The sequence below is a fragment of the Muntiacus reevesi genome, chromosome 1, assembly GCF_963930625.1.
Source record: "Muntiacus reevesi chromosome 1, mMunRee1.1, whole genome shotgun sequence".
Lineage (NCBI taxonomy): Eukaryota > Metazoa > Chordata > Mammalia > Artiodactyla > Cervidae > Muntiacus > Muntiacus reevesi.
Window position 1 is genome coordinate 150,700,167 of NC_089249.1, and position 23,804 is coordinate 150,723,970.

Sequence of the window (23,804 nt, forward strand, 5' to 3'; positions counted from 1 at the left end):
CCTTCTTCCTGAGCACCTCTTTGTTTGCTGGCTCTGCTAGGCTAATAACATCAGGAGTAATCATCATTTTCCATTTACAAAATGTTTCCCCAATTACTGTCTCTGAGGAGCCTCCACACAACCATCAGAGTAGTGGCTCCCTATTGTCCAAAGGTGTCAGAACTATGGGCTCTGCCAATGTTGACTGACATCCCAGCAAGTGACTCCCCATCAGTTCCCTCATTTAACATCCTCATTTCACACACAGACTCAGAGAGGGGACAATCTCCTGCCCAAAGTCTATCTGCAAACCCCTGAGCCAGGTCCCTTGGACCTGGATTTTGCACTGCTCCCATGCAGTCCCCTAAAGCCCTTGGGGAAACTTCTGCTAAACACTTGGGGTGGATCAGCCTGGGCAGGAGCCTCGCTGCGCAGAGTAGTCCAAGGTACAGACCAGAGGTGCCTCCTCGAAATTCCAGGACCCAGTGAGCTGGAGGGGGATGGGCTGCATGCTCAGCATCCGTTTAAAAGTCCCAAGAGTAGGGGGGGGGGTTGGAGGAACAGCGGGGCAGCCCCCAGCCTCTCAGGAGTTGTGGGGAACACAGAGCTGCAAACCTCTGACATTTTTGGCAAGCATAACCACCAGAGTTAAGCCCACGGACCTGGAGTCTCTTTCCTTTAAGTGCCACCTTCTGGAGGCCTGGCCCCCACCAACCTGATCCCAGAGCCCAGGATTTCTGCCCCCTAGTTTCTGGCAGCTGAGTAAAGGAGTGGCCATCCTAGCCTAAGCTGGGAGTGCACCTCTCCTTCCCCTCTTCCTCCCCACCTGCTTGTTCCTCCACATTCTGGCCACTCAGTCACTTACTTGTCCCATTCTTTTCACCACTGTGGCTGGGTACCAGAGGTCCTCAGGGGAATGAAAACCATTCCCTGACTGTGAGGAGGTACTCACATTCCCATGGGGCCAATGCACAGACCACACTCATGCACAGTGGCCAACCAAAGGTCATGGTCAGAGAGAAGCAGAGGGGCGGCCAACCAAAGGTCATGGCTAAGGAGAGGTGGAGGGGCTGCCAGGGGACCTCTGGCCCAAACCAGGAGCTCCTGGAGGGCGTCCTGGGAAGGCTTTCTCAGGCTGAATTTTAGAATATTAGGAGTCTAGACGCTTGGGGGCAGAGCATTTCACACCAGTGTAAGCTCTGTGGAATTTTGCCTAGTTTATTACCCACTGCCTAGAACAGTGCTCAGTACATAGTAGATGCTCAATAAACATGTCCTAAATGAAAAGAAAGAAAGGAAAGAAAGAGGGAAGAAGGGAGGGAGGGAGGAATAGAGAGCGAGGAAGAAAGAACAAGCCTAGGGTGGATGTGTAAAATAGCTCGGTGTATCCTGGGAACTTAAAGTATAGTACTTCCAAGCAGTTGTACTTCAGGCGGTGGGGCGGAGCTGGGGGTGTGGTCCTATCTAATCTTACTGTTGGTGGTGTCCATTTCTTATTTCCTTACCTATCCCTGAGTGACTTTGGGGAATGGGATCACTTTTTCCTCTCTTGCTCCCTGTATCCCCTGGTGTGTGCACGGAGTGTTGTTAACTGCACACAGGTATTGCACCTGGGCTGGTGCTGGAGACACAGATGACTCAGTTGGTTCCTTCCCACTCCCCCCCACCACCACCTCTGACTGGGGAGACAGACAGTAAACAAATGGCTACAACAATGGGCAGAATGAACAGAGAGCTGCTGCTGCTGCTAAGTCACTTCAGTCGTGTCCGACTGTGCGACCCCATAGACGGCAGCCCACCAGGCTCCCCGGTCCCTGGGATTCTCCAGGCAAGAATACTGGGGTGGGTTGCCATGTCCTTCTCCAATACAGAGAGCTACTGGAGGTTAAGCAAAAAACTAAACCAAGCAGAGGGTTAGAGGGATGGGTTTTACTCCGGGAGTGAAAAACAGGGAGGTTTTCATGGAGGAGGCACTGGAGGGGATGTAAACCTTAAAGAATGATCGAAGAAGAGGGGTGGGGTGAGAGGCACTCCAGGCAGAGAGACCAGGCCAGAGGAGGTGGTGGAAGGTGGTGGGGAGGAAGGTCCATTGGGAAATACTGGAAGATCCAACAGCGAAAAGTAGCCTGGGGGAATGGATGAAGGACCTAAGTGAAGAGAGCAATTGTTCCCAAATTTCCAAGTTCTGCCCACCTATCACGTTAGTCCCTCAGCTGCTCCACAGAGACAGTGCCATTCCTGGGTAGGGTGTTTGCTTCTGATCTGACTGCATTTTGGGTCATTGTGCTGGGGTTGCTGAGTGGTCCTGCTTCCTGCGAACCCATCAGTTCCCCTCTCTCCAGCAGGCTGGGAGGCTATGGCACCTACCTTTCTCCATCTGCCTGGGCCCTCCTACTATCTCTTTTAGCTTCACCACCAACCTACCAACATTCTCTGTCAAGTTCTCTGGGCAGACCACAGGGACAGAGAGCCTGGCACAGGTTCCTCAAATGCATGCCACACCTGTTCTGGAAGGAGGTACTCGTCCTTTTTTTCAGGGTAGGGTGTGAGGAAAGAAAACTATAGAAAGGAAATCTTAGCGTCATAGAACATCAGACTCTAAAGAAATATTAAAGATCCCCCTTTCCCATTTGACAGGTGAGGAAAATGATGCACAGATATACCTGTGTTGCAACCCTGGCTCTGACAGAGCATGGCCAACTTGATAGAGACAAGGCCAGAGAAGGGCAGAATTTTCCTTGAGCCAGGACCTAACCCACACTCATGATACTCATAATTCGTGGGCCTTGCAGACCCAGGATGAGTCAGGCTTCTTGTGAGTCAGTCTGTTGACAAGCCATTCCTGGCCATTCCTAGCCCATCAAAAATAGAAGTTCAGGGGAAGGGTATGAGCAGGCCAATTTAATTAGTGTGGGCTCTAAGGTACCTTAAGTTAGCCCTATTAAATTAAACCGCCTGGGGGAAAAATAACTGTAATTATTTCCTTCTCTCCCCTACCGTTGTATTTCAACTCCCTCCCAACCTCCATGCTTCCCTCATTCACAAAACAACCTTTAAACTAGCAGCTAGCACAGAGACAACCAGAGACTAGGAGAGTTTCCCTTTTTCTACCTCCTTTCCCTGCAAGCTCTAGGTCCCAGCAGAGAACAGAGTGCTTCCAGAGGCACTGGTAGGGCCTGGCTGTATTCTAATTTAGGGAAGCTGTTACACTGAGTAGAACATTATTCCAAAAATGCACCCAGAGTCTCCTTCCTGAACCAATGCCGTCTGTTTGCTGCAGGGGCATTTCTTTTTAAAGCCCCTTCTTCTCTCGTCGACAAATCAAAATAAGCAAACTTTAATGTTAGTGAATTATCCCTTATTTTGTTGAATCTAGTTTTGAGTTTTCCTACTTGAAATGTGTTTTCCCCAGGACACTGACCTATCCTTTAATTGTTTGGTGCGAGGCATGTTAGGGGGAGGGGCGTTACTTGTTTATTGGAACAGCGCAGTTAAAAAAAAAAAAAAAAATCAACCTAGGCTAACAGTTTCAAGGCTCCCCTAAAGATGTATCCAAACAGGCAGCCAATCAGCGCTTACACAGCTTTTTCTGCTTGACTCTTTTAAAGAGACAGTGTTTTATCACATTTAAAGAGAACCGCGCTCTAAAAACAGCCTGAAAATGGGGGAGTCTTGCCCTGTTTGGTTGGTTTCTCGTCGTAAGAGTGTCTAATGAGGGACACTCAGTGTGTCCTCGGGTTCTCGGCGTGGGCTAAAAGGAGTTAGCAGCAAATAGCTGGGTCACTCTGTCAGCCCCCCTCAATTTCCCATTGTACACCTGGGTCACTGACAATGGAAGCTTCCCCTCCCCCCACGCCTGGCTCTCTTACCCCACTCCCCAATTTAGCTCCATTTATTTGAAGTTTGCAGATTTTTGTGGCGCGCATTCCGCGCAGCGGGGCGCCAGGTGACACCTACCCCCCTACCCTGGAATGGCACCATCTCTCCCAGAGAAGCCGAGGGGCTAACTTGCTAGGGCGGGCAGACCTTGGGAATTTGGGAGCAATCACTCTCCCTTCTCTTAGCCCAAGTCCTCAGTCCCTTCCCCCAGGTCCCCCAAAGCAGGCCAAGGGCCATTTTCGCGCGACTCCACTTTGGGGTTTTCCAAAGTATTTTAATGATCTAGTAAAGGAGCAGCCGCGCGCTTCGGCGCCGGCTTGAGCCGCCCAGCTCTCAGCGTGGAGCCCCGGGCTCCGCGCTCCGCAGCCAGACTAGGCGAGAGGGAGGACCGCGGGCGGGGCGGCCAAGGGTGGGGGCGAGTGGGAGTCTGGGGAGGGGGTCGGGGTCGGAGCCCACGGGAAGGGCAGGCGAGGGGGAGGGGAGATCAGGGCTGGGCTGGCGCGGGCTGAGGAGGGGGAGGCGAGGGGCAGATAAGGGAGAGGGACGTGGCGGGAGGGAGCCGGCGGTGCTCGGCTCAGGGGTCCGCGTCCCCTCCCCTCCGACTATGCCGCAGAGCCCCCCACCCCCCACCCGCTCCCCAGCGGTCCACGCCGCGGAGACCGCGGGTCGGACCCCCTCTTCGCTGGGGCCGGGAGATTAGAACTCCCACGTGTCGATTCGCGTCCTCTCCCTACATCTAGAGAAAACAGAGGCTCGCGCCCCCGGACACCCCCAGTACGCCCGCAGGAGCAGGGACAGCGGCTCCTCGGTGGCGGCCTCAGCGGGGACTGCCGCGGCCGGGCGCGCTGACAGGGCGACCCTCCCGGGCCGCCCTGGGCCCGCCCCCGCGCGCAGATTGGCCGAGGCGCCAATCAATCGCGGGACGTTGACGCCCGCCTCGATCCCTCGCCGGGGTAGCCACGTTCGGTTGAGCTCCAAGTAGACCAGCGGCAGCGGCGGCGGCAGCGGTGCCGGAGGCGCAGAGGGCGGTGCAGGCGGTGCAGGCGGAGCCGGGCGGGAGGGCGCGCGAGCGAGCCAGCGGGCAGCCGGGCCGGCGGGCGAGCGGCGGCGGCGGCGGCACCGGCACTCCAGGCCGAGCCGGCGCGGGAGGAGTTCCAGGGCGATGGGGCCGCGGCCGGGGCTGACGCTTTGACAGCTGGAAAGAGCGCGGAGCCAGCGCCTGGGGGGGAGGGAGGGGAGCGCGGCGAGGAGAGCGCGAGCGAGTGTGCGAGCGAGCGCCGGGGAGGGGGCCGGGAGCGAGGGGGCAGCTCGGGAGCAGCCGGAGCGGTAGCGGCGGCGGCGGCGGCGAGGAGGCTCGGCGTCCTCTTCTCTGCAAACCATGTTTGCCAAAGGCAAAGGCTCGGCGGTGCCCTCGGACGGGCAGGCTCGGGAAAAGTAAGCCCTATTTTCCAAGTGGCGGCCGCGCCGCCGCCGGGCTGCGGGCGGGTGGTGGGAGGCAGGTGGGCGGGCGGGGGCTGCTGCGCTCCGGGCCCCGGCACCGCCAGCCTGGCCCCTTCCCGAGGCCGCGGCGGGCGGCGTGGGAGAGCCCATTGTTGGGAGCCGGCGGAGGTTGGGGCTTCGGGGGGCGCCGCCGGGGAGGGGGCACTTGGTGGCCCCGGGGCGTGCCGGGCGCGGGGGCCCGCGGAGAGGGGTGGGCGAGGTCCTGTGAGCCAGCCGGGTCGTCCGCCCCGGCCGGGGAGCTCGCGGCGGTGACCGTACTTTGCCCACCGGGCGCGGGCAGGGGGCGCGTGGCTTCTGCAGCCCCGAAGGCTCCTTTTGTCCGCCCGCGGCTTGAGGAGTGCGTGCCGGGGGCTTTGTTCGGCCGGGAGCGCTCTGCCTTCCCTGCCCTCGGCCTCACCGCCGGCCCCGCGCCCTCTGGGGCGCCGGACTGGGCAGGGACGGCGGCGCCGGCTTGGCCCTAGCTTGGGGGACAGTTGTTTTGGGGGGAGGTGGTGAGGGCGGCGCTTTGCTGCCCTCTCCAGAGTGCTCGGAGCACCCCGGAGTCCAGGATTGAGTCTCCCCGGACCCTCAAAACTGGGGAGAGGGTGGGTCAGTGGCAAGGAGTAGGTCGGGAAAAGGAGCGAGGCTCTGGGGTCGGGCGGTTTGCGAGTTGGAGAGACCTAGGTGGGTTTGGTCCCGACGCTACTTGGAAGTTCAAGTTCGGGGGTTGCTCTCCAGCCCCCGCGGCTTGAAGTAAACGCGTCTCCTGGTACCCACCCCCTAACTGCTCGCACCCTTGGCCCCAGGCAGGACCGAGCTAGCTGCTCACCTCTGGTCGGGGCCACAATGGGACAGCACGGACAGGGTTGGAAGCCGGCTGGCGAGGTCCAGGAGCGAGCACCCAGTGTGATCTGACGCCTTCCCTCTCCCTCTCTGTGCCCCCTGCCCACTTTCCAGGTTAGCTTTATATGTCTACGAATATTTACTGCACGTAGGAGCACAGAAATCTGCACAGACCTTCTTGTCGGAGGTGAGTGGAACTCCCCCAATCATCCAGTTTCTTGACACCCCCTCCTCCCCATCGTTCTTAAAGCCTTTGTTTTCTGGAGCAGCCACTGTGGCCACCATTTTGAATTTTTATCACCTTTTGGCATTTATTGTTAGTTGGTCTTCACAGCCTTTTGGCTCTGGGAAGCCCCCAGCCCTCCCCTTCCTTCTGCTGCCCTGAGCTGTCTCTGTTCTCTCCATTCTAGATTCGATGGGAAAAAAACATCACGTTGGGAGAACCGCCTGGGTTTTTGCACTCGTGGTGGTGGTAAGTTTGTGTGATAGTTTTGTGTGTGTGTTTGTTTTGTTCTGAGCCCCCCGGGGTCCAAGGGAACAAAGACGGGAGATCTGGAGCAGGCTCCCTGTGCTTTAGTCGTCAGCCTTGTAGAGAGCAGGGCTCCTCTGGGCCCTCAGACCAGGACTGGCAGAGAAGGGAAAAAGGGCAGAAGAGGTCGATGCCTAAAGTTTCTGCCTCTTCTTTTCCCACTGGTGAAAACCTACTAATCACGCCTAGAGTTGCAATAGAAATGCCTTACTTTTACATCTCACTCTGAGGCACAAGCATGGACTTGGAAAAAACCTGGAAGGATTTTTGTCAATTCTGCATGCTGCTTTAATTAGAGGGAGTGGGGGTGGGGCAGGACCGGTGGCTGGGATACCAGGTCTGTTTTACAACTGCCCTGTCCCTTCCTTTTTCTCCTGTGAGCTCAAAACTTTGAGAGAAAGATCCATGGGGACCTTTTCCAGGCACTCTGAGGAAGAGCAAGACGAGGCTGCCACTTTAAAGACACTGATTCAGACTGACTGGATGTTCCCACCCCCAAACCCCCACCCCTCTAAATAGCCCTAAAACCTCCAGGTTTCATTTTACTGAGACCTGGCAAATGCCTGTCGTTGGTAGTTGTGGGCTGTTTCTGTGATCCTCTCCCAGCCTCCTGGGCCCTATCTGCCTGGGACCACCACAGATCTGCTCCTGGTTTGCAGCCCCCAGGAGGGAGGCTTAGGTTCATCGGGAACAGTTGCTTTGAGTGTAAGACTTGGGTGTTTTGTGGGACCGATTGGTGGAGTCTTTGACATCTTTTTCAAAAGGAAAAGAGAGCAGAGTGGCTTTTGATATTTTGCTGGAGTTCAGTGCCCCATCTTGGGATCTTAGCACATTTACCTGACCGCCAGCTCGGGTTACTGTTTCAAGTGTCTTTGAGATGCAGGGGGATGAAGTGTCTGTTCTAACTTGCTGCAGAGAAGACGAGTTTTTAATTACTTCTGCCAACCTCACAACTGCAGAGTTGGAGGTGTTTGGTGTGGTGTGAGGATTCTACCTGTAGGAGTGGGTGGCGGGTCTTCTGTGCTTTTGTTTTCCGAGAGGAGTTGTGTGGTTGGGGCTGGCTGGTCTGGCCACCATGGACTTTGCAGAAACTTAGGCTTATGAGTAAAAATTACTCAGAAGGGGCCAGGGAGTTTGTCGTGTTAGAAATGTAGCATGTAGAGGAAGTTAATCAAATGTGTGCAGCCTCAGAGCACAGAAAGGAATGTTCTGCTGTTAGTAGGAGTAGAATGTCCTCCCTCTGCAGTTAGTAAGAGTCCCCGATTATCCTGTTCTGTGCTTAATCACTGTTCCCCCCCACACACATACACAACTTCTCCAACCTTATCTCTGCCCTGGGAACTAGAGTGTGTCCTGCTGGGCTCCGGCAGTGGGGACTCTGTGATTTGACACCGAGCAGATGACCGCAGCCTTTGGAGTGGGAGGAAGCGGTGGAGCGGATCTGAAGAGGGCCAGGCTGCGTTCCTCGCGCACCTGGAGTGAGATGCTTGTTCGCTGACAGACAGCACTGGCAGTTGAGATGGTTTCTTCTGGGCTGGCTGTTTGTGATGACGACAGGAGCGCTGGTCCAGGAGTCAGACCTCCGCTGTGGTGCACACTTTACCCTTCAAGCGGGTTCCCATCCCTGGGCCTCGGGCTCTTGACCTGGAGAGGGTTTCTAAGGCTGCTTGTTGATACCACTGACGACCTCGTGTTTGTATAGGGTTTTATTGGTTGACAAAGGATTTGTCTGTCTGTTTTCACATAATGTAAAGGGTTGGGGTGACCATACAGAAATCACGGAGGGGAGTTAGGCAGGGAAATCTCCCCCCCAACCCTGCTTTTGCTGGACAAGTGGCTGGCTGAGGGGGGGTGGGCTTTATGTCAATGTGGAAAAACAAGATATTTGGTCATCCATAACCTCACCTTTGGGTGATGGATTTATGTTCTTTAATGGGCAGGGGAGGAATGGCTTTTATATAGGAATGCCTTGGGGGAGGGCCTGGATGAGAGTGCGGGTGAGCTGGCAGGGGTTTGAGGGTATGGGCTCTGGGTTAAGAACCTGGAAGTTCTTTTTATTGCCAGAGTCACCCAGGTTGCTGTGTGTATGAATCATAGTCGTGACTTTGACAATTTAATCTTTTAATGAAATGCAGCCATTTTGGATGGAGGTGGGGGTGGTAATAGGAGCACAGATGAGACGGGCATGGATTTTCATCCAGATTCCTACCTGTCCTCCCTGGGCATCTGCAGGTGTGTTGCACTAACGGGCTTGAGCCTTAGTTGCCCTGTGTATAAAGTGGGAATAAAATCACCCACCTTACAGCTCTTGGGGGTTTCAAGCAATGTCATGGGCATGCAGCATTCAGCACAAAGTAGGTGCCTGAAGGGTGAGAACTATTGCTCTTACTAGAAATGGCAGGCTGTCAGAAGAGGTTGGGTCCATTTTGTTTTGTAGACTGAGTTTGCCCAATGAAGGCTGAAAAGGTGGGACTGAGCCTTGGGGAGACCTGGTGCTGTTAGCACCATGCATTGTACACTTGCCATTGGGCACACAAGTAATAATTAGTAACCTGATCTTATTTTATTTTTCGACTTGCAGCGTATTTTGGGACCTTTACTGTGCAGCTCCTGAAAGGCGAGACACTTGTGAACATTCAAGTGAAGCAAAAGCCTTTCATGATTACGTGAGTAACAAATTTTTAATCCTGGCAATAATTACAGGGTTGGATAACTTGAACTTCTTTAGTACCAAAAGCAAGTACACAGCCAGTTGGCAGTGGTCTTTGTTTTCTCCTTGTCTTTCTTTCTGTCCTGCCCACCTCCCTGCTGCCCTCGCCCCGTACCCTCCTCCAGCAGCTGTCTAACTTGGTAAACGGTATTTCATAATGTTGTAATTATGCAAAAGAGCATAGACACCTATCTGGAGCATTAAATGGCGTTGTGCAGGGCTCAGCCCTGTGGGGTTTCTATACTGATTGGGCAGTCTGCTGGGGGATGGGGGTGACCAACCCTCTTTGGTGAGGGTTTATGAAAAAGTTGACCGCAATCAAGAAGAATAAAAAGCAGATATGAAACTTTTGTTTTGGAGTAGAAGGTGTGTTTTGAGTGAGGTTTTGGTGAAATAGATTCTTAGGTTACTTTCCACCGAGTGATCTTTCAGATTATATTTGTGTGTGTGCGTGCGCGCGCACACATGCTTGCATTTGGAGAAGGCGGTGGTACCCCACTCCAGTGTTCTTGCCTGGAGAATCCCAGGGACGGGGGAGCCTGGTGGGCTGCCGTCTATGGGGTTGCATAGAGTCGGACCCGACTGAAGTGACTTAGCAGCAGCAGTGTGTGCACATTGTGTGTTTGTGAGTGGGGGCCTTGTGTTGTGTCCACTAAGAGGTATACTTTGAGCTCCTTGGCTGGTGCATAATGCTGTGTTCAAAATATTCTTGTGAAGAAAGTTTGATCACATTGTATAGTGCTTTCTACTCTATCAGTCCCTCTCCCTGGGTAAATTTCTTAAGAGTTATGAAATGCATATAAGAGAGAGGTCTACTGTCTGTCCATTTCCCACTGAGCCCCCCCTTAAAATAAATTGGACTCCAATTGGGGTGGAGTCAGATTTTCGACTGTTTCAGGTGAAACAGTTTAGGATCTTCTGGAGGTGGCTGGGATGGAAAGGGAAGGGTCTGAAGATCTTCCCAACCTCCTTTGCTCCCTTTGGTCTTGTAGAAGATTAAGAGTGTGTGTGTGTGTGTGTGTGTGTGTGTGTAATGTGTGTGCACACATGTGCACTCAAGAGGTGGGTTATTTGATTTTCCACTTGTGCCTGAGGTGGGGAGGAATGGTCCCTTGAGCTCCAGGACACAGAAGTTGGTTTTTTGAATGTCATCGGGGACCACCCACTTGGCCAGGCCATGTTCATCCCCTGCGTGCAGTTTGAAACTGGCCTGGGAGGCCAGAACCAGTTTGGTTGAGTTTCACAAGTGGTGAAGTCCCATGCCCTGAGTATCTTTGTGGTGAAAATTTCTCTGTGTAATACGAGGACTTAGAGACTACACTGGAGGCTCCCTGATTTTGAGAATATTCAATGTGATGAAATTTTGCTGACTCTGAAGTTAATACTCGTGGGTGTGGGATGCTAAGGAGATTGACCAGTTCTTATGCCCTCTCCAGGGCTGAGTGAGAGAAGCTGGCAAATGGTACTTATGGCCCGGTGAACCTCTAGTAATAAAAGGTGAGAGGGCTGGCTCACTTGTGATGTGGTTCTTCTGGGAAAATTGGTGGTGGTGATCATAGGGTTTCCTGAGCTGGAGGCTGGAAGATGGGGGCAGAGACCAAGAGTTACATTAGCCATATAAAAATACTTGGTGAATTTGACCTTTCTACCTAGTAAAAATCGTGTGTGTGTGTGTGTGTTGTGTGTTGTGTGTTTAAACCTGTGGACAGCCAGTTCTTCTGTGGCCTGTATTTAACTGCTATGCAGATGGTTTCATCTTAGAGTAGGGGTTGGTGGAGATAACTATTTCAAGTCACTCACTTGATGTAGGATGTCTATGCTGTCTTTTAGAGAAGTTAATGATTTTTAACTAAGTTTAGCTCCCTAGTAAATAACGTAAGATTCTTTAGCAGTTTGTGGTTTGGTACACTGTCTTAAAACAGTGTGGTGGTAGTGAAAGTTTGCATGGGTTTTCTTTCAGTAATTTGTTGAGGGAGGGCGGCAGAATTGTGTAAAGATTGCTGAAGTTGGCGTCGACCTTTAGAAAATGCTAGCAAGAGCTGAAGTCACAGGGATTGAGGCCCAGGATTCACAGATCTTGGAATCCTTTCTTCTGGATTGGGATCCACTTGGTGTGATGTGACCTGAGATTCAGGTCATGTGAGAGGAGGGCTGGAGTGATGAATGGGGGATGGGAACGGACAGACCATCTTTATTGTGAAAGAGTTAAGGGGGGATGGGCATTGAGCTGCAGAGATGACAGAGAGGCAATGGGAATATTAAAAAATATTTAAGAAACTGACGAAAAGGAACCGTCCCTCTTTTCTCTGTGTCCTTCTCTCATCTCCATGTGGTCTCTCCAGTCCCACAGCTTCCATCTTAGCCCTAACTCCTTCCCGCTGGGGTTACTGCTGTAGCCTCTTGCTGGGCTCCCTTGCTCTTAGCTGGAGTGAGTGCCTCTCTTACCCATCACAGCCTGTACGCTTTTGAGCTTCTTCGTGAAGGACTTCCGTGTAGTTTGCTGCATGCACACTCTGATCACATCTTTGTCTCAGTGTACAAACCACCTGCCCAAAGCCTTTGTTGATGGTTTTCAATGTGCTGGGCCCCTGTGCTGAGCGCTCTAGGTTCAAGCTGTTGTTTCAAGCTGCCAGTGGCCCTGGGAGAGAAGGCATGTTGTTAGCTCCATTTTGCAGATGAAGAAACCGAGGCACGGAATGGTTATTATAGCTGTAAGAATTAGGATCCAAACACAAGTCATAACTGACTCCAGAATCTATGTTCCTGACACTGCCGAGACTTGGCCTCAAAGGTCCACGGCAGATGTATTTGCACCTATTCCGGCCAACTTCCCATTCAGGTTTGGTTTAACCGTAGCTTATTAATTTTTTCCATGCTAGAGCCTATTCATCTACAGTGCTATTCATTTCTGTAGCTCCCACAATACCTTGCACATAGTAGGCATGCACACTAAGTGGATGAAAGGATTAAGGAACTGTGGGTAAGAAAAAATACCCATTTTGGGGTATTTTGGTAATCTGGGGTCAGTGAGTAACCTGGTTTGGAATAGCTGGTAGAATATTGGAAGATGGTTTTTGAATGACTCGTTTTTGCTGGGTTATCTTGAACTAAGTGATTTTAATGTGTGTTAATGTGTGTTATCTTAAATCCTTTTTAGAAGATAAAGTGGAGTGTAAAAAAGAGTGTGTGGTAACTGGCTTTCTGTTTTCAACCAAGGAAATTCAGATTCTCATGGTTTGTCCGTGAAGCTCAGGTACCTGCCTGGGCCTCAGTGGGTAGTGAGTATGTGTGGGGCGTGGGTGAGAAGGGACTCCCGTGGGACTGGGAAGGACCTCACTGCGGAAGATCCTGCTGTCGGCTCTCCTAGGGAAGTGAATCTGTGTTCCAGGCAGGTGGTCTCCGCTTCCTAGTAGTGGGTTAGGGGTGGTGACCTCAAAGGTGCATCTCTCTGGTCCAAGCCAGGCTACAGGGCTGGGAATGAACCAGGTGACTCAGTGGAGAGGAGATTGAAATTTTCTTTGAATTGCTGAGTTTTTATTTGAGTCACAGTCTATTTCCGCCTCTCCACACCTGGCAGCTTCAGTTTGTTTGGCTCATCGTGTATAAGCCAGAGTACCCTGACATTGACCACACATAATTCAGAGGGATGCAGGTTCAGTCCCTGGAATGGACTTTTCTGAGAAATTGGTTTACCTGAAGTTAGCAGAGCCCTGAGGCCATGGGAGGAGTCTCGAAGGGACCCAGCCTGCGGTTTCCTTGCTATTCCCCTCTGGCCAGAGCAGAGGTTCTCAGATGCTGATGAAGCCCTTGGGTTCTCTTAGACACCAATGTCTGTCTGGTCCTGGCCTTTCTTGGAGTGGACACTCCCACCCACCAGCTCAGTGTCTGAGTTGAAGGTGGTGGAGAGCAGCAACACTCAGGTTGCTCTACTTTACATAACTCTTTTTCTTTTTTTTTTTTACATAACTCTTTTTCTTTTCTTTTTTTTTACGTAACTCTTTTTCATTGCATGGTTGTAGTTTGGCTTCATAGCTGCCAGGTGATCAGGTTTTATTATTAAATCTGACCCCCATTTTACAGATGAAGAAACTGAGGCCTGGAGTTGAGGTGGCTTGTCTGAGGGCATATAACCAGAAGGTGGCAGAGCTGGGACCAGTCCCCAGTTTTTCAGATTCTGCCTCCTAGCTTTTGACAACCTTCATTTGATACAGAATTCCTACAAAACAGGGAAGATATTTGCATTTGACCCAAAGTGTGCCTATGTATAGTCACTGAAGAAATAATTCAGGGGAGAATTAAAGTAAAGCCCCTGTGAGGTGAATTTCAGAGTCACTGGCAGAGATGGGACCCAGGCTCTGGGAAGGGAGTTTGTTACGTTGCAGTGGCTATCTTGGCAGGAAAAATCTGAGAAAAGCTATGGCCTTCCCTTCCAGAAAACGCATGTATCCCCACAGAGGAGACTGTGCATGACTTCAGTAGGCTCATGGTTGCTGTCCCAAGCTCCATCCATCATCCCCAGTGACGAACGTGGGGTTCAGAGTGGACGTGGAGTCCATGACCTTGGCACGTGTTGAGCCTCAGTTTCCCTTTTCAGAAGACTTTTGACCCCTTTCAGGTCCGCCTCGGTGGAGCTGGCTCTTCTACCCTTATGCACACCCCAGCAGGACTCAGGTGACCCCCACACCCTGCACCCCCAGCTGTGAGCCTGTCTCTCCAGGCGGGTTGGTTAAAGTCAAAAAGCGCCCCAGAGTCCTGGGTGTGGACGGGAGCTGAGGTATTTGTGGCTCTGTGGCAGGGGTCCAGCATCCTTGGTGGGTTTGAAATAGCAAAGTGATATTTGAGAGGGCTCTCCTTGGATGTGCTGAGCTGAGGTTCCTGCCAGGCGAGGAGTGTCCATGCCTGCCAGAACCCTTTGGGAGCAGGGGCGTGAGAGGGTAGCCTCGTGGGCAGGGGCAGGCTATGAGGAGCTGGGGGTGTGCTCTCCCCCGCGATAAGCCGGCCTAGCTATCTGCCCAGAAGTCCTGGCAAGTTCACGGCCTTGCATTTGGCTCTGACCCTTGGCACCCTTGTGTGGCAGATTATAAAAACAAAACATACACACAGTTGTTTCTTTCCCTGCTCCACTAGGAGCTCAGACCGTGTTGTGGCCTTTCTTCAGTCTCCCGCCCTGTTTGTTGCAGCTCCTCTTAACCCCAGAGGCTGCCAGACTCCTCCATCGGTAGCTAATTAAACACTAAATGAGTAACTGGGATTGCTTTTTGCCAGAACCCGGGCAGTGTGGCCACCTTAATGGGTTTCAAGTGGCAGCAAGACCCCAAATTGCAAATCCTTGCCCTTTATTTCAAGGCGGGAGGTGGGGCGGGGGGAGCGGTGGGGACCCAAACAAAGTTTTTGGCAGTGGTCACTTCATTTGAACTCCAGGACCAGCCGTGCGCTCCAGTCTGTGCATAATGCCATCTTTGTTAGCTAAGCCTTTGCAAACTTGGACCAGGAGTTAACTGAGTGCCAGCCACCGCTCCAAGGGAGCTGGGAGACACCCACCTCTCCCTGCAGTGTCCCTTAGGCCATTTAAATTTTCCAAGGGAAGCGAGTTCTCCAGCAGGGACCTCCGGCCAGAGCTTGAGCTTCCCTTGACCTTCGCACCTCTGTGGGTGAGTGTGTGTGTGTGTGTGTGAGCGTGAGCTTAAGCCAGAGCAGCAAAGGGGAGGCGTGTGTGTTTGAGGGCCTGTCAGCCAAGATAACAGAAATGTTACACTAGCTGTAGCCTTTATAATAGTGTCTAGGGTTTAGAGTATTTAGAAAAATTAATCTTTTTTAGCTTGGTAATAATTCTGACCACGGCACAAGTGCATTAGACGATTCACATAAACTTCTTTAATACATGTTGCTGGAAGCTTACAGCAAATAGACAATAATGATTGTTTTTGATTCGCCAGGGTAATGGGGTTTTCTGTAGCCCTGCTGAGATGAGTTTTAGGAATGTTTCTATCCGGTGTTAGGATTCCCGTGCCCCACCCCCTGCTCTCCCACCTTGAACCCTGAGTCCTCTGGATTTTGAAGGGTTTGGGTTCTGACTGGTGGCTGGGATGGACACCTGAGTTCTTGTTCCTACTTTGTCATTTCCTGGCAGGGCGGACTTTTGGAGCCTTGGTTTCCCCATCTGTAGAATGGGGAAATGGTGATTCCTGGATGGGTTAGTTGTGAGGGTTCAGTATGATTGTATATGTAAAATGGTTGTCTCTCAGTGGCCAGTGCTTGATGAGCTAGTTTCCTTTCTCTTTAAAGCCCTAAAGTGTTCCCCCAGAACCTTTTAATATGGTGGTGATAGCAGCATATTTTTCTGGGAGAGCAAGTTGACTCTAGTGAACTGGACACTTAAACCACCCGATGATGCCCTCTGGTGCCTGGGCTCCTCTGGTGTGTCTTGGAGTTCTCCCTCCAATACCAGTGTCTTGTCTCCCCCCAACACCCCAGAACAGGCGGTCCTGGCATGGGCTGGCACTGATAAATGCTCCCCTGAGGCATCTTTGCCCCTTATCTGTGTTGGGCAGAGCAGTCCTGTTCCACTCCCGTGTGTGGCTGCTGAGTTGCTAGATGGGAAAAGCTTGCAACTTGACATGAACAGAAACCTGAATGCAAATTTGTTTCACATGCCTTGTTAGCTGGAGGGGTCTTTACTTTTCAAGGTCCATTCTCTTGATTGTGAGGTGGATACTTGGGTCATCCTTGCTCAGCCCGCCATGAGGGTGGCTGTGAAAAGGCATGGAAAACCATCCAGGAAAGGTTAACTGGGGGGGTAGTGGTGGTGGTGGTTTTGTTGCTAAGTCGTGTCCAACTCTTGCAACCCCATGGACTGTAGTCTGCCAGGCTCCTCTGTCCATGGGATTTCCCAGGCAAGAATAGTGCATTGGCTTGCCATTTCCTTCTCCAGGGGATCTACCCCACCCAGCGATCAAACCCACATCTCCTGCATTGCAGGCAGTCTTTTCTGCTGAGCCACCAGGGAAGCCCAGCTGTGAGGGGCTTGCTTGTAAATGCTTGTACGGGTCACCAGGCTTGAAAGCCCTGCAGTCTTTGTCCTCTTTGGTATGTACGTTGCTCTGGCCAGCCTCGGGCCTCACTTGACTTTTGGATTGAGTGAGGAGTCCCTACGAAGGGCCTTAGGGAGAAGGCGAGGAAGGCATGTGTCAGCCTTTGTAGGTCCACCGGAAGCTGGTTCTGGGCACGTGGGCTGCCATCTCTGTCAGCTTCCTCGGAGGAGCCTGAGGTCTTGGTCAGCTGGCCCCCAGACCAGGTGCAGAAGACACTTGCCAAGTTTTGAGGTGTTGATGCAGTCCAATTACTGAGTGTCTGATGCGCTCAGAGTCTAGTGGAAGAGACAGATGCTGCTCAGGATGCGATAAGTGCTTAAAAAGACTTGCCCTTTGGAGAGAGCAGATGCAAAGCATCCGGACTGGTAGTGGGAGTAGAAAAACAGTCCCATTTCTTTCTGGTGGTCGGGAAGGGTACTTCATGTGATGTATGTAGATGGCAGGGTTGCAGGTGGGAGGATTGGAGGTCCCATCTTACAAGGAGGTATCCTGAGGCCCAGAGAGGAAGGATGCCCCACCTGAAGTCACCAGTAGGGCTCAAACCTGCAAACTGTATCAGATTCTACGACTCTTTGCTCTTCCCCGTGCTGCCTTGCTGCACTACCAAGGTGTGTGAACCTGGGCACCTTAATTAACCTCCCTGTGCTTCAGTTTCCTCAAGTGTGAAACGGGGTTAATAAAGTTGTACCTACCTCATGAAGTCGTTCCGAGGATTGGATGAACTTGTGCATGCACACACATTAAACACACGCACACACACACGGTATGTATAGTGCCTGGCACAGCGTAAGTGCCGCACAAACGTGTACTGTCATTCTTTTTTTAAATTTTGGCCATGCCACGCAGCTTGCGGGATCTCAGTTCCCCCAACCAGGGATTGAGCCTGGGCTGTGACAGTGAAAGCGTCAAGTCCTAAACAGGTAGCTCCTGGTGCTGTCATTCTTATCTCACTTCAGGCCTGGTATGAGTTCTGGCTTTCCGATGGCCTAAAGGGAAGCAGCAGCAGGACGGTGCTCGTGTGAGAGGTGTGCTCCTGGCACACACGAACTACCTGTTGGTTGATTAGCACTCTGGGTCGCTAGGTTGGAATCCACCTTCTTCAAGCAACCACAAGAGATTGGAAGAGGGGGTTCACACATGCAGCCTCCAAACCAGCCCTGCTGCTCGTGTGGATGAACTGCTGATTCGACACTCCTGGCCAGCACTGGCCTATGTTGTGTAGTCAGTGTCCATTTCTTCCTCTTGTAGCTGCTTTCCTTGCTCTACCCATCTGGAACTTCCCCTGCCCACTTTGGTCCAGACCTGGTTTTTCTATTTGGTACCTGAGATGGTATTTTCGCCCCCCTGCCAGCCAGCCCTGCCATAGAGCAGATGCCAGCCTGTAATGTGGCTGCCTCCCCTGGCCTGCCAAGACCACCCCCAGGGGAACTCTCACCTCCCCGCAAACCCTGGAATTCTGTGACTTTTACTCATTTGCTATTTGTTGTCTGGAAATAGAGTGATGGGGGTCCTTATTTTAGATGGAAAGCTGCTGAGGCCAGGAGCCCTTATCTCCATCCCCTTTCTGCTGCCCCTGCTCTTGGGGCCTGTTGCAATTTTGAGCAAATCCTGAGGGTGGTGAGCTAGGTTCCAGGCCTTGAGAAGAGAGGGTTTGATCCCTTTCCCAGGGATCAAGCATGTTAAATAAATATGCACTTTAATGAAGATGGACAAGTAGTGAATGGTAACTGTGAGTTGTGACCCATTAGTGCCTGGTGAAATCAACTTAGTAGGTCATGAACCAGCAATTACGAGAAAAGACCCTGGAGCTTCCCTGGCAGTCTGGTGGTTAAGACTTCGTGCTTCTGCTGCAGGGGGCAGAGGGGGAACAGGTTCGATCCCCCATTGGGGAACTAAGATCCTGCATACTGCAGCAGTGCAGCAAAACAAAAAAAATGAAACTCCGTATCGCAAAGAGTAAACGTAAGCATTGTTTCAGGAAGCTTCTCTTTTTCAGTAGTCTGTGGATGCTTGTAAATAAACAGGTGCCCTGGGTTTTCGATGTAAAATTTGCCTTAGTGCGAGTCTCAGTCTAAACTTTGAAAGCCACTTATCCGAAAATGCTGGAAGTTGAACCTTGAGTGCTGTAGGTTGTGTGACTTTGGCCAAGTGGCAAGTGATGGCTGACCTCGTGTCCTGATGGGTGATAAAGAGGGAGTCATTCCCGCCTCCGAGGGTCCCTGGGCGAATTGATTCCCTGCCTTGCTTCCGGAGTGGTGCCTGGTGGTCCCTGGGGACCTCTGCCTTTGCTATTTGCTGCTGTGTTCTGAGTGCCTGGAGCCCGTGAGAGGTGACCAGCAGATAACCTGCGGAGTGCTGAAGAAAGCAGTGATTCCTGCTTGAAGTCTGTCACTTGTCCCTGCCGGGTGGCAGCTCCTCCTGCCTGTCTGCGGTTGGGGTGGGAGGGGGGGCTGCTGGTCCCCGGCCCCCTGTGGAGGGTGTTGTGTGAACGTCGGCAGGGCTCACGCTCTGGTCGCAGCAAGAATCTGGAGAATAGGTCTCAGGGCATCCTGTCTGACCCAGGTTGGCCCAGCCTTCCAAATTCCGCATCCCCTCCCGGTGACAGCTGTTTGCACAACTCTGAGGCGGGCTTTGTGTCCCCTGTTCTTTGTGTACTTGGGTGAAGCGCCTGACATTTCACTTCTGTTTTACAGTCCTCTGACCTTAAGAAGCACAGCTGCTCCCTGAGGCCCCTGTCTGAGGCTTTCCTCTGATCCTTCTCTCCCAGTCACAAAAGGCTGTTTGAGAGAGCAGACTCTGGGGTGGCAGACCTCTCCCCAGCCCAGGATGCTGGCTGCAGCTTTGTGAGTTCTTGGGATGGACAGAGCATGGCTCGGGCCACGCTGGCTGAGGATAGCAGTGGGCTGGTGGGCGATTATCCCTCTGTGCCTGCTGCATGCCTGGCCCTGTACTGGCTGGTGATGGGACTAAAGCAGTGTCATGACAGCACACTGGATCTGGACTTTGATAACCAGGGATCAGGTTCTCATCAGGTTCTTTCAGGTGGCCTTGGCTGAGCCATTTGGCCTTTGTGAGCCTTGGTTTATTTGTGATAAGAAATGATGTGAAATGAGGCTTGTCTTTTTTTCTGCCTCTCAAGGTTTTTCTTTTTTTTGAAGCCATGTGAAAGTGAAAGTCGCGTCCAACTTTGTGGTCCCATGGACTGTATAGTCTATGGAATTCTCTAGGCCAGAATACTGGAGTGGGTAGCCTTTCCCTTCTCCAGAAGATCTTCCCGACCCAGGAATTGAATCAGGTTCTCCTGCATTGCAGGCGGATTCTTTACCAACTGAGCTATCAGGGAAGCCCGGAAGCCAGGTGAGACTATATATTAATAAAAACAGTTTGTAAATTGTGGTCTATTTTAAATGTAAACAAATCATCAAATCATAGAATGTGTATCAAGAAAGCACCTCTCAATTTACAGAGGGGGAACCGAGACCTGGGTTAAGGTGGTCGCTCAAAAGCCTGTGGCCGGCTGAGCCCCTGATTCCCGTGGCTGCTGCTGACTTTAGAAAACCTCCACTGGGGAGGTTGGCAGCCAGGTCTGCGTCTGTGCCATTCGGTAGGAGTTCACAGGCTGCCTCTGGAAGATGCTGTGGGCTTGCCTTGGCTTTGGCCGTGTGGCCTGTGCTGAGGGGGCAGACAGCCCAGTGGGCAGGCCTGGTGCCGGGCGTGCGCAGGCGGCCGCTCTTTTCTGCTGTCTTTTAGAAGGCTTCCAGGAGAAAATGTTATCCTCTCTCTGGAGGCTCTTCCTCTTGGCAGCGCCCACTGGTGTTACATGAGGTGGTTCTGGCCACGGCTCTGGGCGCGAGTTTCCCTGCGGGTCTCCCAGCTGCAGAGCCGCTTCAAAAGGGGATTTTACAGCCTGACAGGGAATTTCAGCCACCGGGTTATCGCTGAATTGGCCAATTGATGGTTTCAGCAGAGCATTTCAGCGTCGGGGAAGCCAATACAATTTGAGTTAGTCGTGATGGCTGCCACTTTAAATACCGCGGTGAGTGTCCGTCAGCGACTCATGTGCAGCACAGGGCCTCACAGAAAACCTGATCACCCCAACGCTTCAGTCGATTCTGACCCCAAGCTACGGAAAATGAACTTAAATCTAGTGGGCTGTCGCCACGTACTTGCTTTGGCATTATTTTGCTAGCAGCATCATTGTCAGAGGGAACTGGAAGAGAAGAGAGCGGATACAGATCACAGTGTTAGCTGTGCGCCCCCCTCCACATTTCTGGGGAGCAGGAATCTTCCATGGGGAGTGAGCTGTTGGGGCCTGGGGTTCTTGTTGAGGGATGCGCTACTAATCTGTAGCGTTCTCGTTTAATACTGATGACTCTCTAATGAAGGAAACTAGTGTTTATTGAGCACTTACTATGTGCGCCCCCCCCCCCCCCCTTTTTTTAAGTGTTCTTATTCAGTTCCTACCTTATTCAGGCTGCGTAAGGGACAGGATATTCTTGCCATTTCATGAAGGAGAAACTCATAACTGCAAGCAATGATTGAGTGCTAACTGTGTGGTCAGGCACCTTTCTAAGTGCTTTGGGTCTTATCTCATGTTGTCCTCAAGGCAGCCCCCTGGGTTAAGTTCTGTTTTTATTCCTCTTTTGTAGAAGAGGAAACTGAGGCACTTGGATTCAGAAATGCTGAAAGTGAAAGTCTCTCAGTCATGTCCGACTCTTTGTGAGCCCATGGACTATGCAGTCCATGGAATTCTCCAGGCCAGAATATACCCTTCTCCAGGGGATCTTCCTAACAACAGGGATCGAACCCAGGTCTCCTGCGTTATGGATGGATTCTTTACCAACTGAGCCACCAGGTTTGTTTGGTTGATGGAGGCCTTAAACTGAAGTGCTCTTCACCACTGTACCGCAGTGTGACCCTGAGAATTAACACCAGGTTTGGCATCTTTGCTGCTTAAGTAACCAGTGACCCATTGCCTAGCTCTGGTGGCTCCAGGTGGCAGGGCAAGGTGGTAGTGGTCCCACAGGGGCAGCGCAGCTGAAGCGCTATCTCCGGGTCTACGGTTCCTCACCAATACTGTGTATCCCAGCGACAAAGGGGCTGGGCTGGTTTTCATTGTCACCCAGGAAGGAGACATCTTGCATCAGGCTCACATACCTCAAGGAAGAGTTGCCCCGTCTCTTCACTTCTAAGGTCCCCTTTTTATTAATCCCCCACCACCCGCTGTGGACTCTGCTTGAAAATGTCTTATTTACAAATAGATTGCATACGTTGAGTCACCATTAATTTTGAGCTGTATAGTTACTGATTAGAGCTGCTCATTAGCTCAGAAAGCATTGGGAATGTGGGGGTTGTTTCAGTTGGGGCAGACCTGATGGTAGTGGTGAGTTAGAAAAAATTAGCAGCAATTCTCTAGAGTCCCTGAAGCTTTCCAGAGACCTCGTGAGAGCCATTAGGCTCAGGGACCTCTGACTTAACCTCTTTGCTTCTCCCACCTACTTAGCAATGTAGATGGCTCCTTTGAGCTGTGTTCTGGCATGGCCAGAGTTGGCCTCTGGTGGAAGAAAGGCCCTCATGTTCTCCCGGAAGTCAGGAGGGTCAGAGGTCAGAGTTTGTTCTAGGTCATCTACCAAAGTCCAGGGAAGGCTTGCTTGTGTGGGAAAATGCTGGCTGGAGAATGGACACCTCAGGTGTAAGTTCCTGGGTGGAGAGCTCCCATCTCTGGAGGATGCTGCAGGGCCCTCATCCTAACACACCTGCCCTCATCCCAACACTTGCAAGTACTGTGTTCCCTGCTCTCCTGAGCTGACATTCCTGGAAGGAGATGGATCACTGGACAGAAAGCATCTTTCTCAACCAGGCTTCCACACTTACTTGCTATAACCTTCGACTGGCCATTATCTTCTTTCTGGGTCTTGGTTTTCCCATTTGTTGCATGGGGACAGTGTTATTCGCTCAGTTGTATCTGACTCTTTGTGATCCTACGGACTGGAGCCTGCCAGGCTACAGTCTATCCATGGAATTCTCCAGGCAGGAATACTGGAGTGGGTAGCCATTCCCTTCTCCAGGGGATCTTCTCGACTCAGGGATTGAACCCAGGTCTCCCGCATTGCAGGCAGATTCTCTATTGTCTGAGCCACCAGGTAAGCCAGGGAAGGCTACAAAAGTGATTTCTGAAGCAGCCTTTATTGCACACTTATCTCAAGCCATTCACTGTTCATGGGCATGCCATTTAGTCCTATAACTATACCAGGCAGAGGCTATTTTTATCTCACTCCTTGGATGAAGAAACTCAAGGTTCCATGAAGTGAAGTCATTAGCCTTGGTTATGACATCATTAAATAATGAAGCATGATTTGAACCCAGGGCCCCCTTCTTAGCCTTTGAACCACATTATTATTTTAGTAAAATTTTAGGCTGACTTTGACAGTGAGACACCTTGGGAGAGGAAAAAAAAGCTCTTTGAAAGAATTGGATCGTTTTCATAGAAACCTATAAACGTGTGTCTTTAAAAAAAAAAAGATGTTAGTGACAGTTTACTTCCTAGTGAGATGAATGCACATCAACCTATTTTGACTGTTAACTTATTTTGTTGCTTAAAAGCCAGTGACATGTAGCATTGAATTTATTTTTCTTCACAGCGTTAAAGTGTTTGCCACTTCTTGAGTGACGTGTGTGAATTTGGGAATTGCCTGTACTTTGGGGATCGAGGCCGCTGCTCGCACTTCAGGATTTTGCCTTAAGAGGGGTGACTCCTGGGAGGGTTTGTGCGGGCACAGGATGGAGCTGAGAAATGGCTTGAGAGCTGCGTGTGTACCTGAGCCTCAGGATGCTGTCGGAGCCAGAGCTTGCTCTGAAGTTGGGGTCACGGTGGAGAGCTTGATCACAGGAGTCTCTGTGACTGGAAGCCTAAATATTTATTCTGTTCTGTCCCTAATGAAAACAAATTGTCAACAGTTGTTCAGTAACTGACTAAATTAAAATCTGTAATTAGTCAATTAGATTAAAGAGTTGGCACAACCTGATTGTATCATGCTGGTTAGGTTATTAAGAGAAAGGGTGTGATTTTTAATTACTGAATGCTAATTTTGACAGTTTCAAATAGAAACAGACGTGTTTGTTCCCCCCTTTTCCTAATTCTGAATGGTTTGGAAAGTAAAGACATGCAATGTGTAAATTGTGTTTTTTTTGAAGGAAAATAATCCGAGAAGGCCCTTCTGTGGAGTGGAGGGATTTTAGTTAAGAGGCCACACTGGGTTTGGTTGAAAGGGTTGGTTGGAAACCCTTCCTTTCT

General features: G+C 51.5%; 1 protein-coding gene across 2 annotated transcripts in view; it reads left to right on the forward strand.

Moving 5' to 3' along the window:
- The first annotated feature begins 4,844 nt into the window (after positions 1-4,844).
- SSBP3 (single stranded DNA binding protein 3) overlaps positions 4,845-23,804 on the forward strand; it is a 166,551-nt gene continuing 147,591 nt past the window's right edge. The window contains exons 1-4 of one of the 2 annotated variants that reach the window (XM_065912350.1): positions 4,845-5,292; positions 6,295-6,367; positions 6,591-6,652; positions 9,291-9,375. In XM_065912350.1, coding sequence (XP_065768422.1) covers positions 5,237-5,292; positions 6,295-6,367; positions 6,591-6,652; positions 9,291-9,375 — 276 coding nt within the window. In that variant the 5' untranslated portion in view covers positions 4,845-5,236. The remainder of the gene's footprint in view (positions 5,293-6,294; positions 6,368-6,590; positions 6,653-9,290; positions 9,376-23,804) is intronic. The other variant, XM_065912360.1, reaches the window with a different exon arrangement.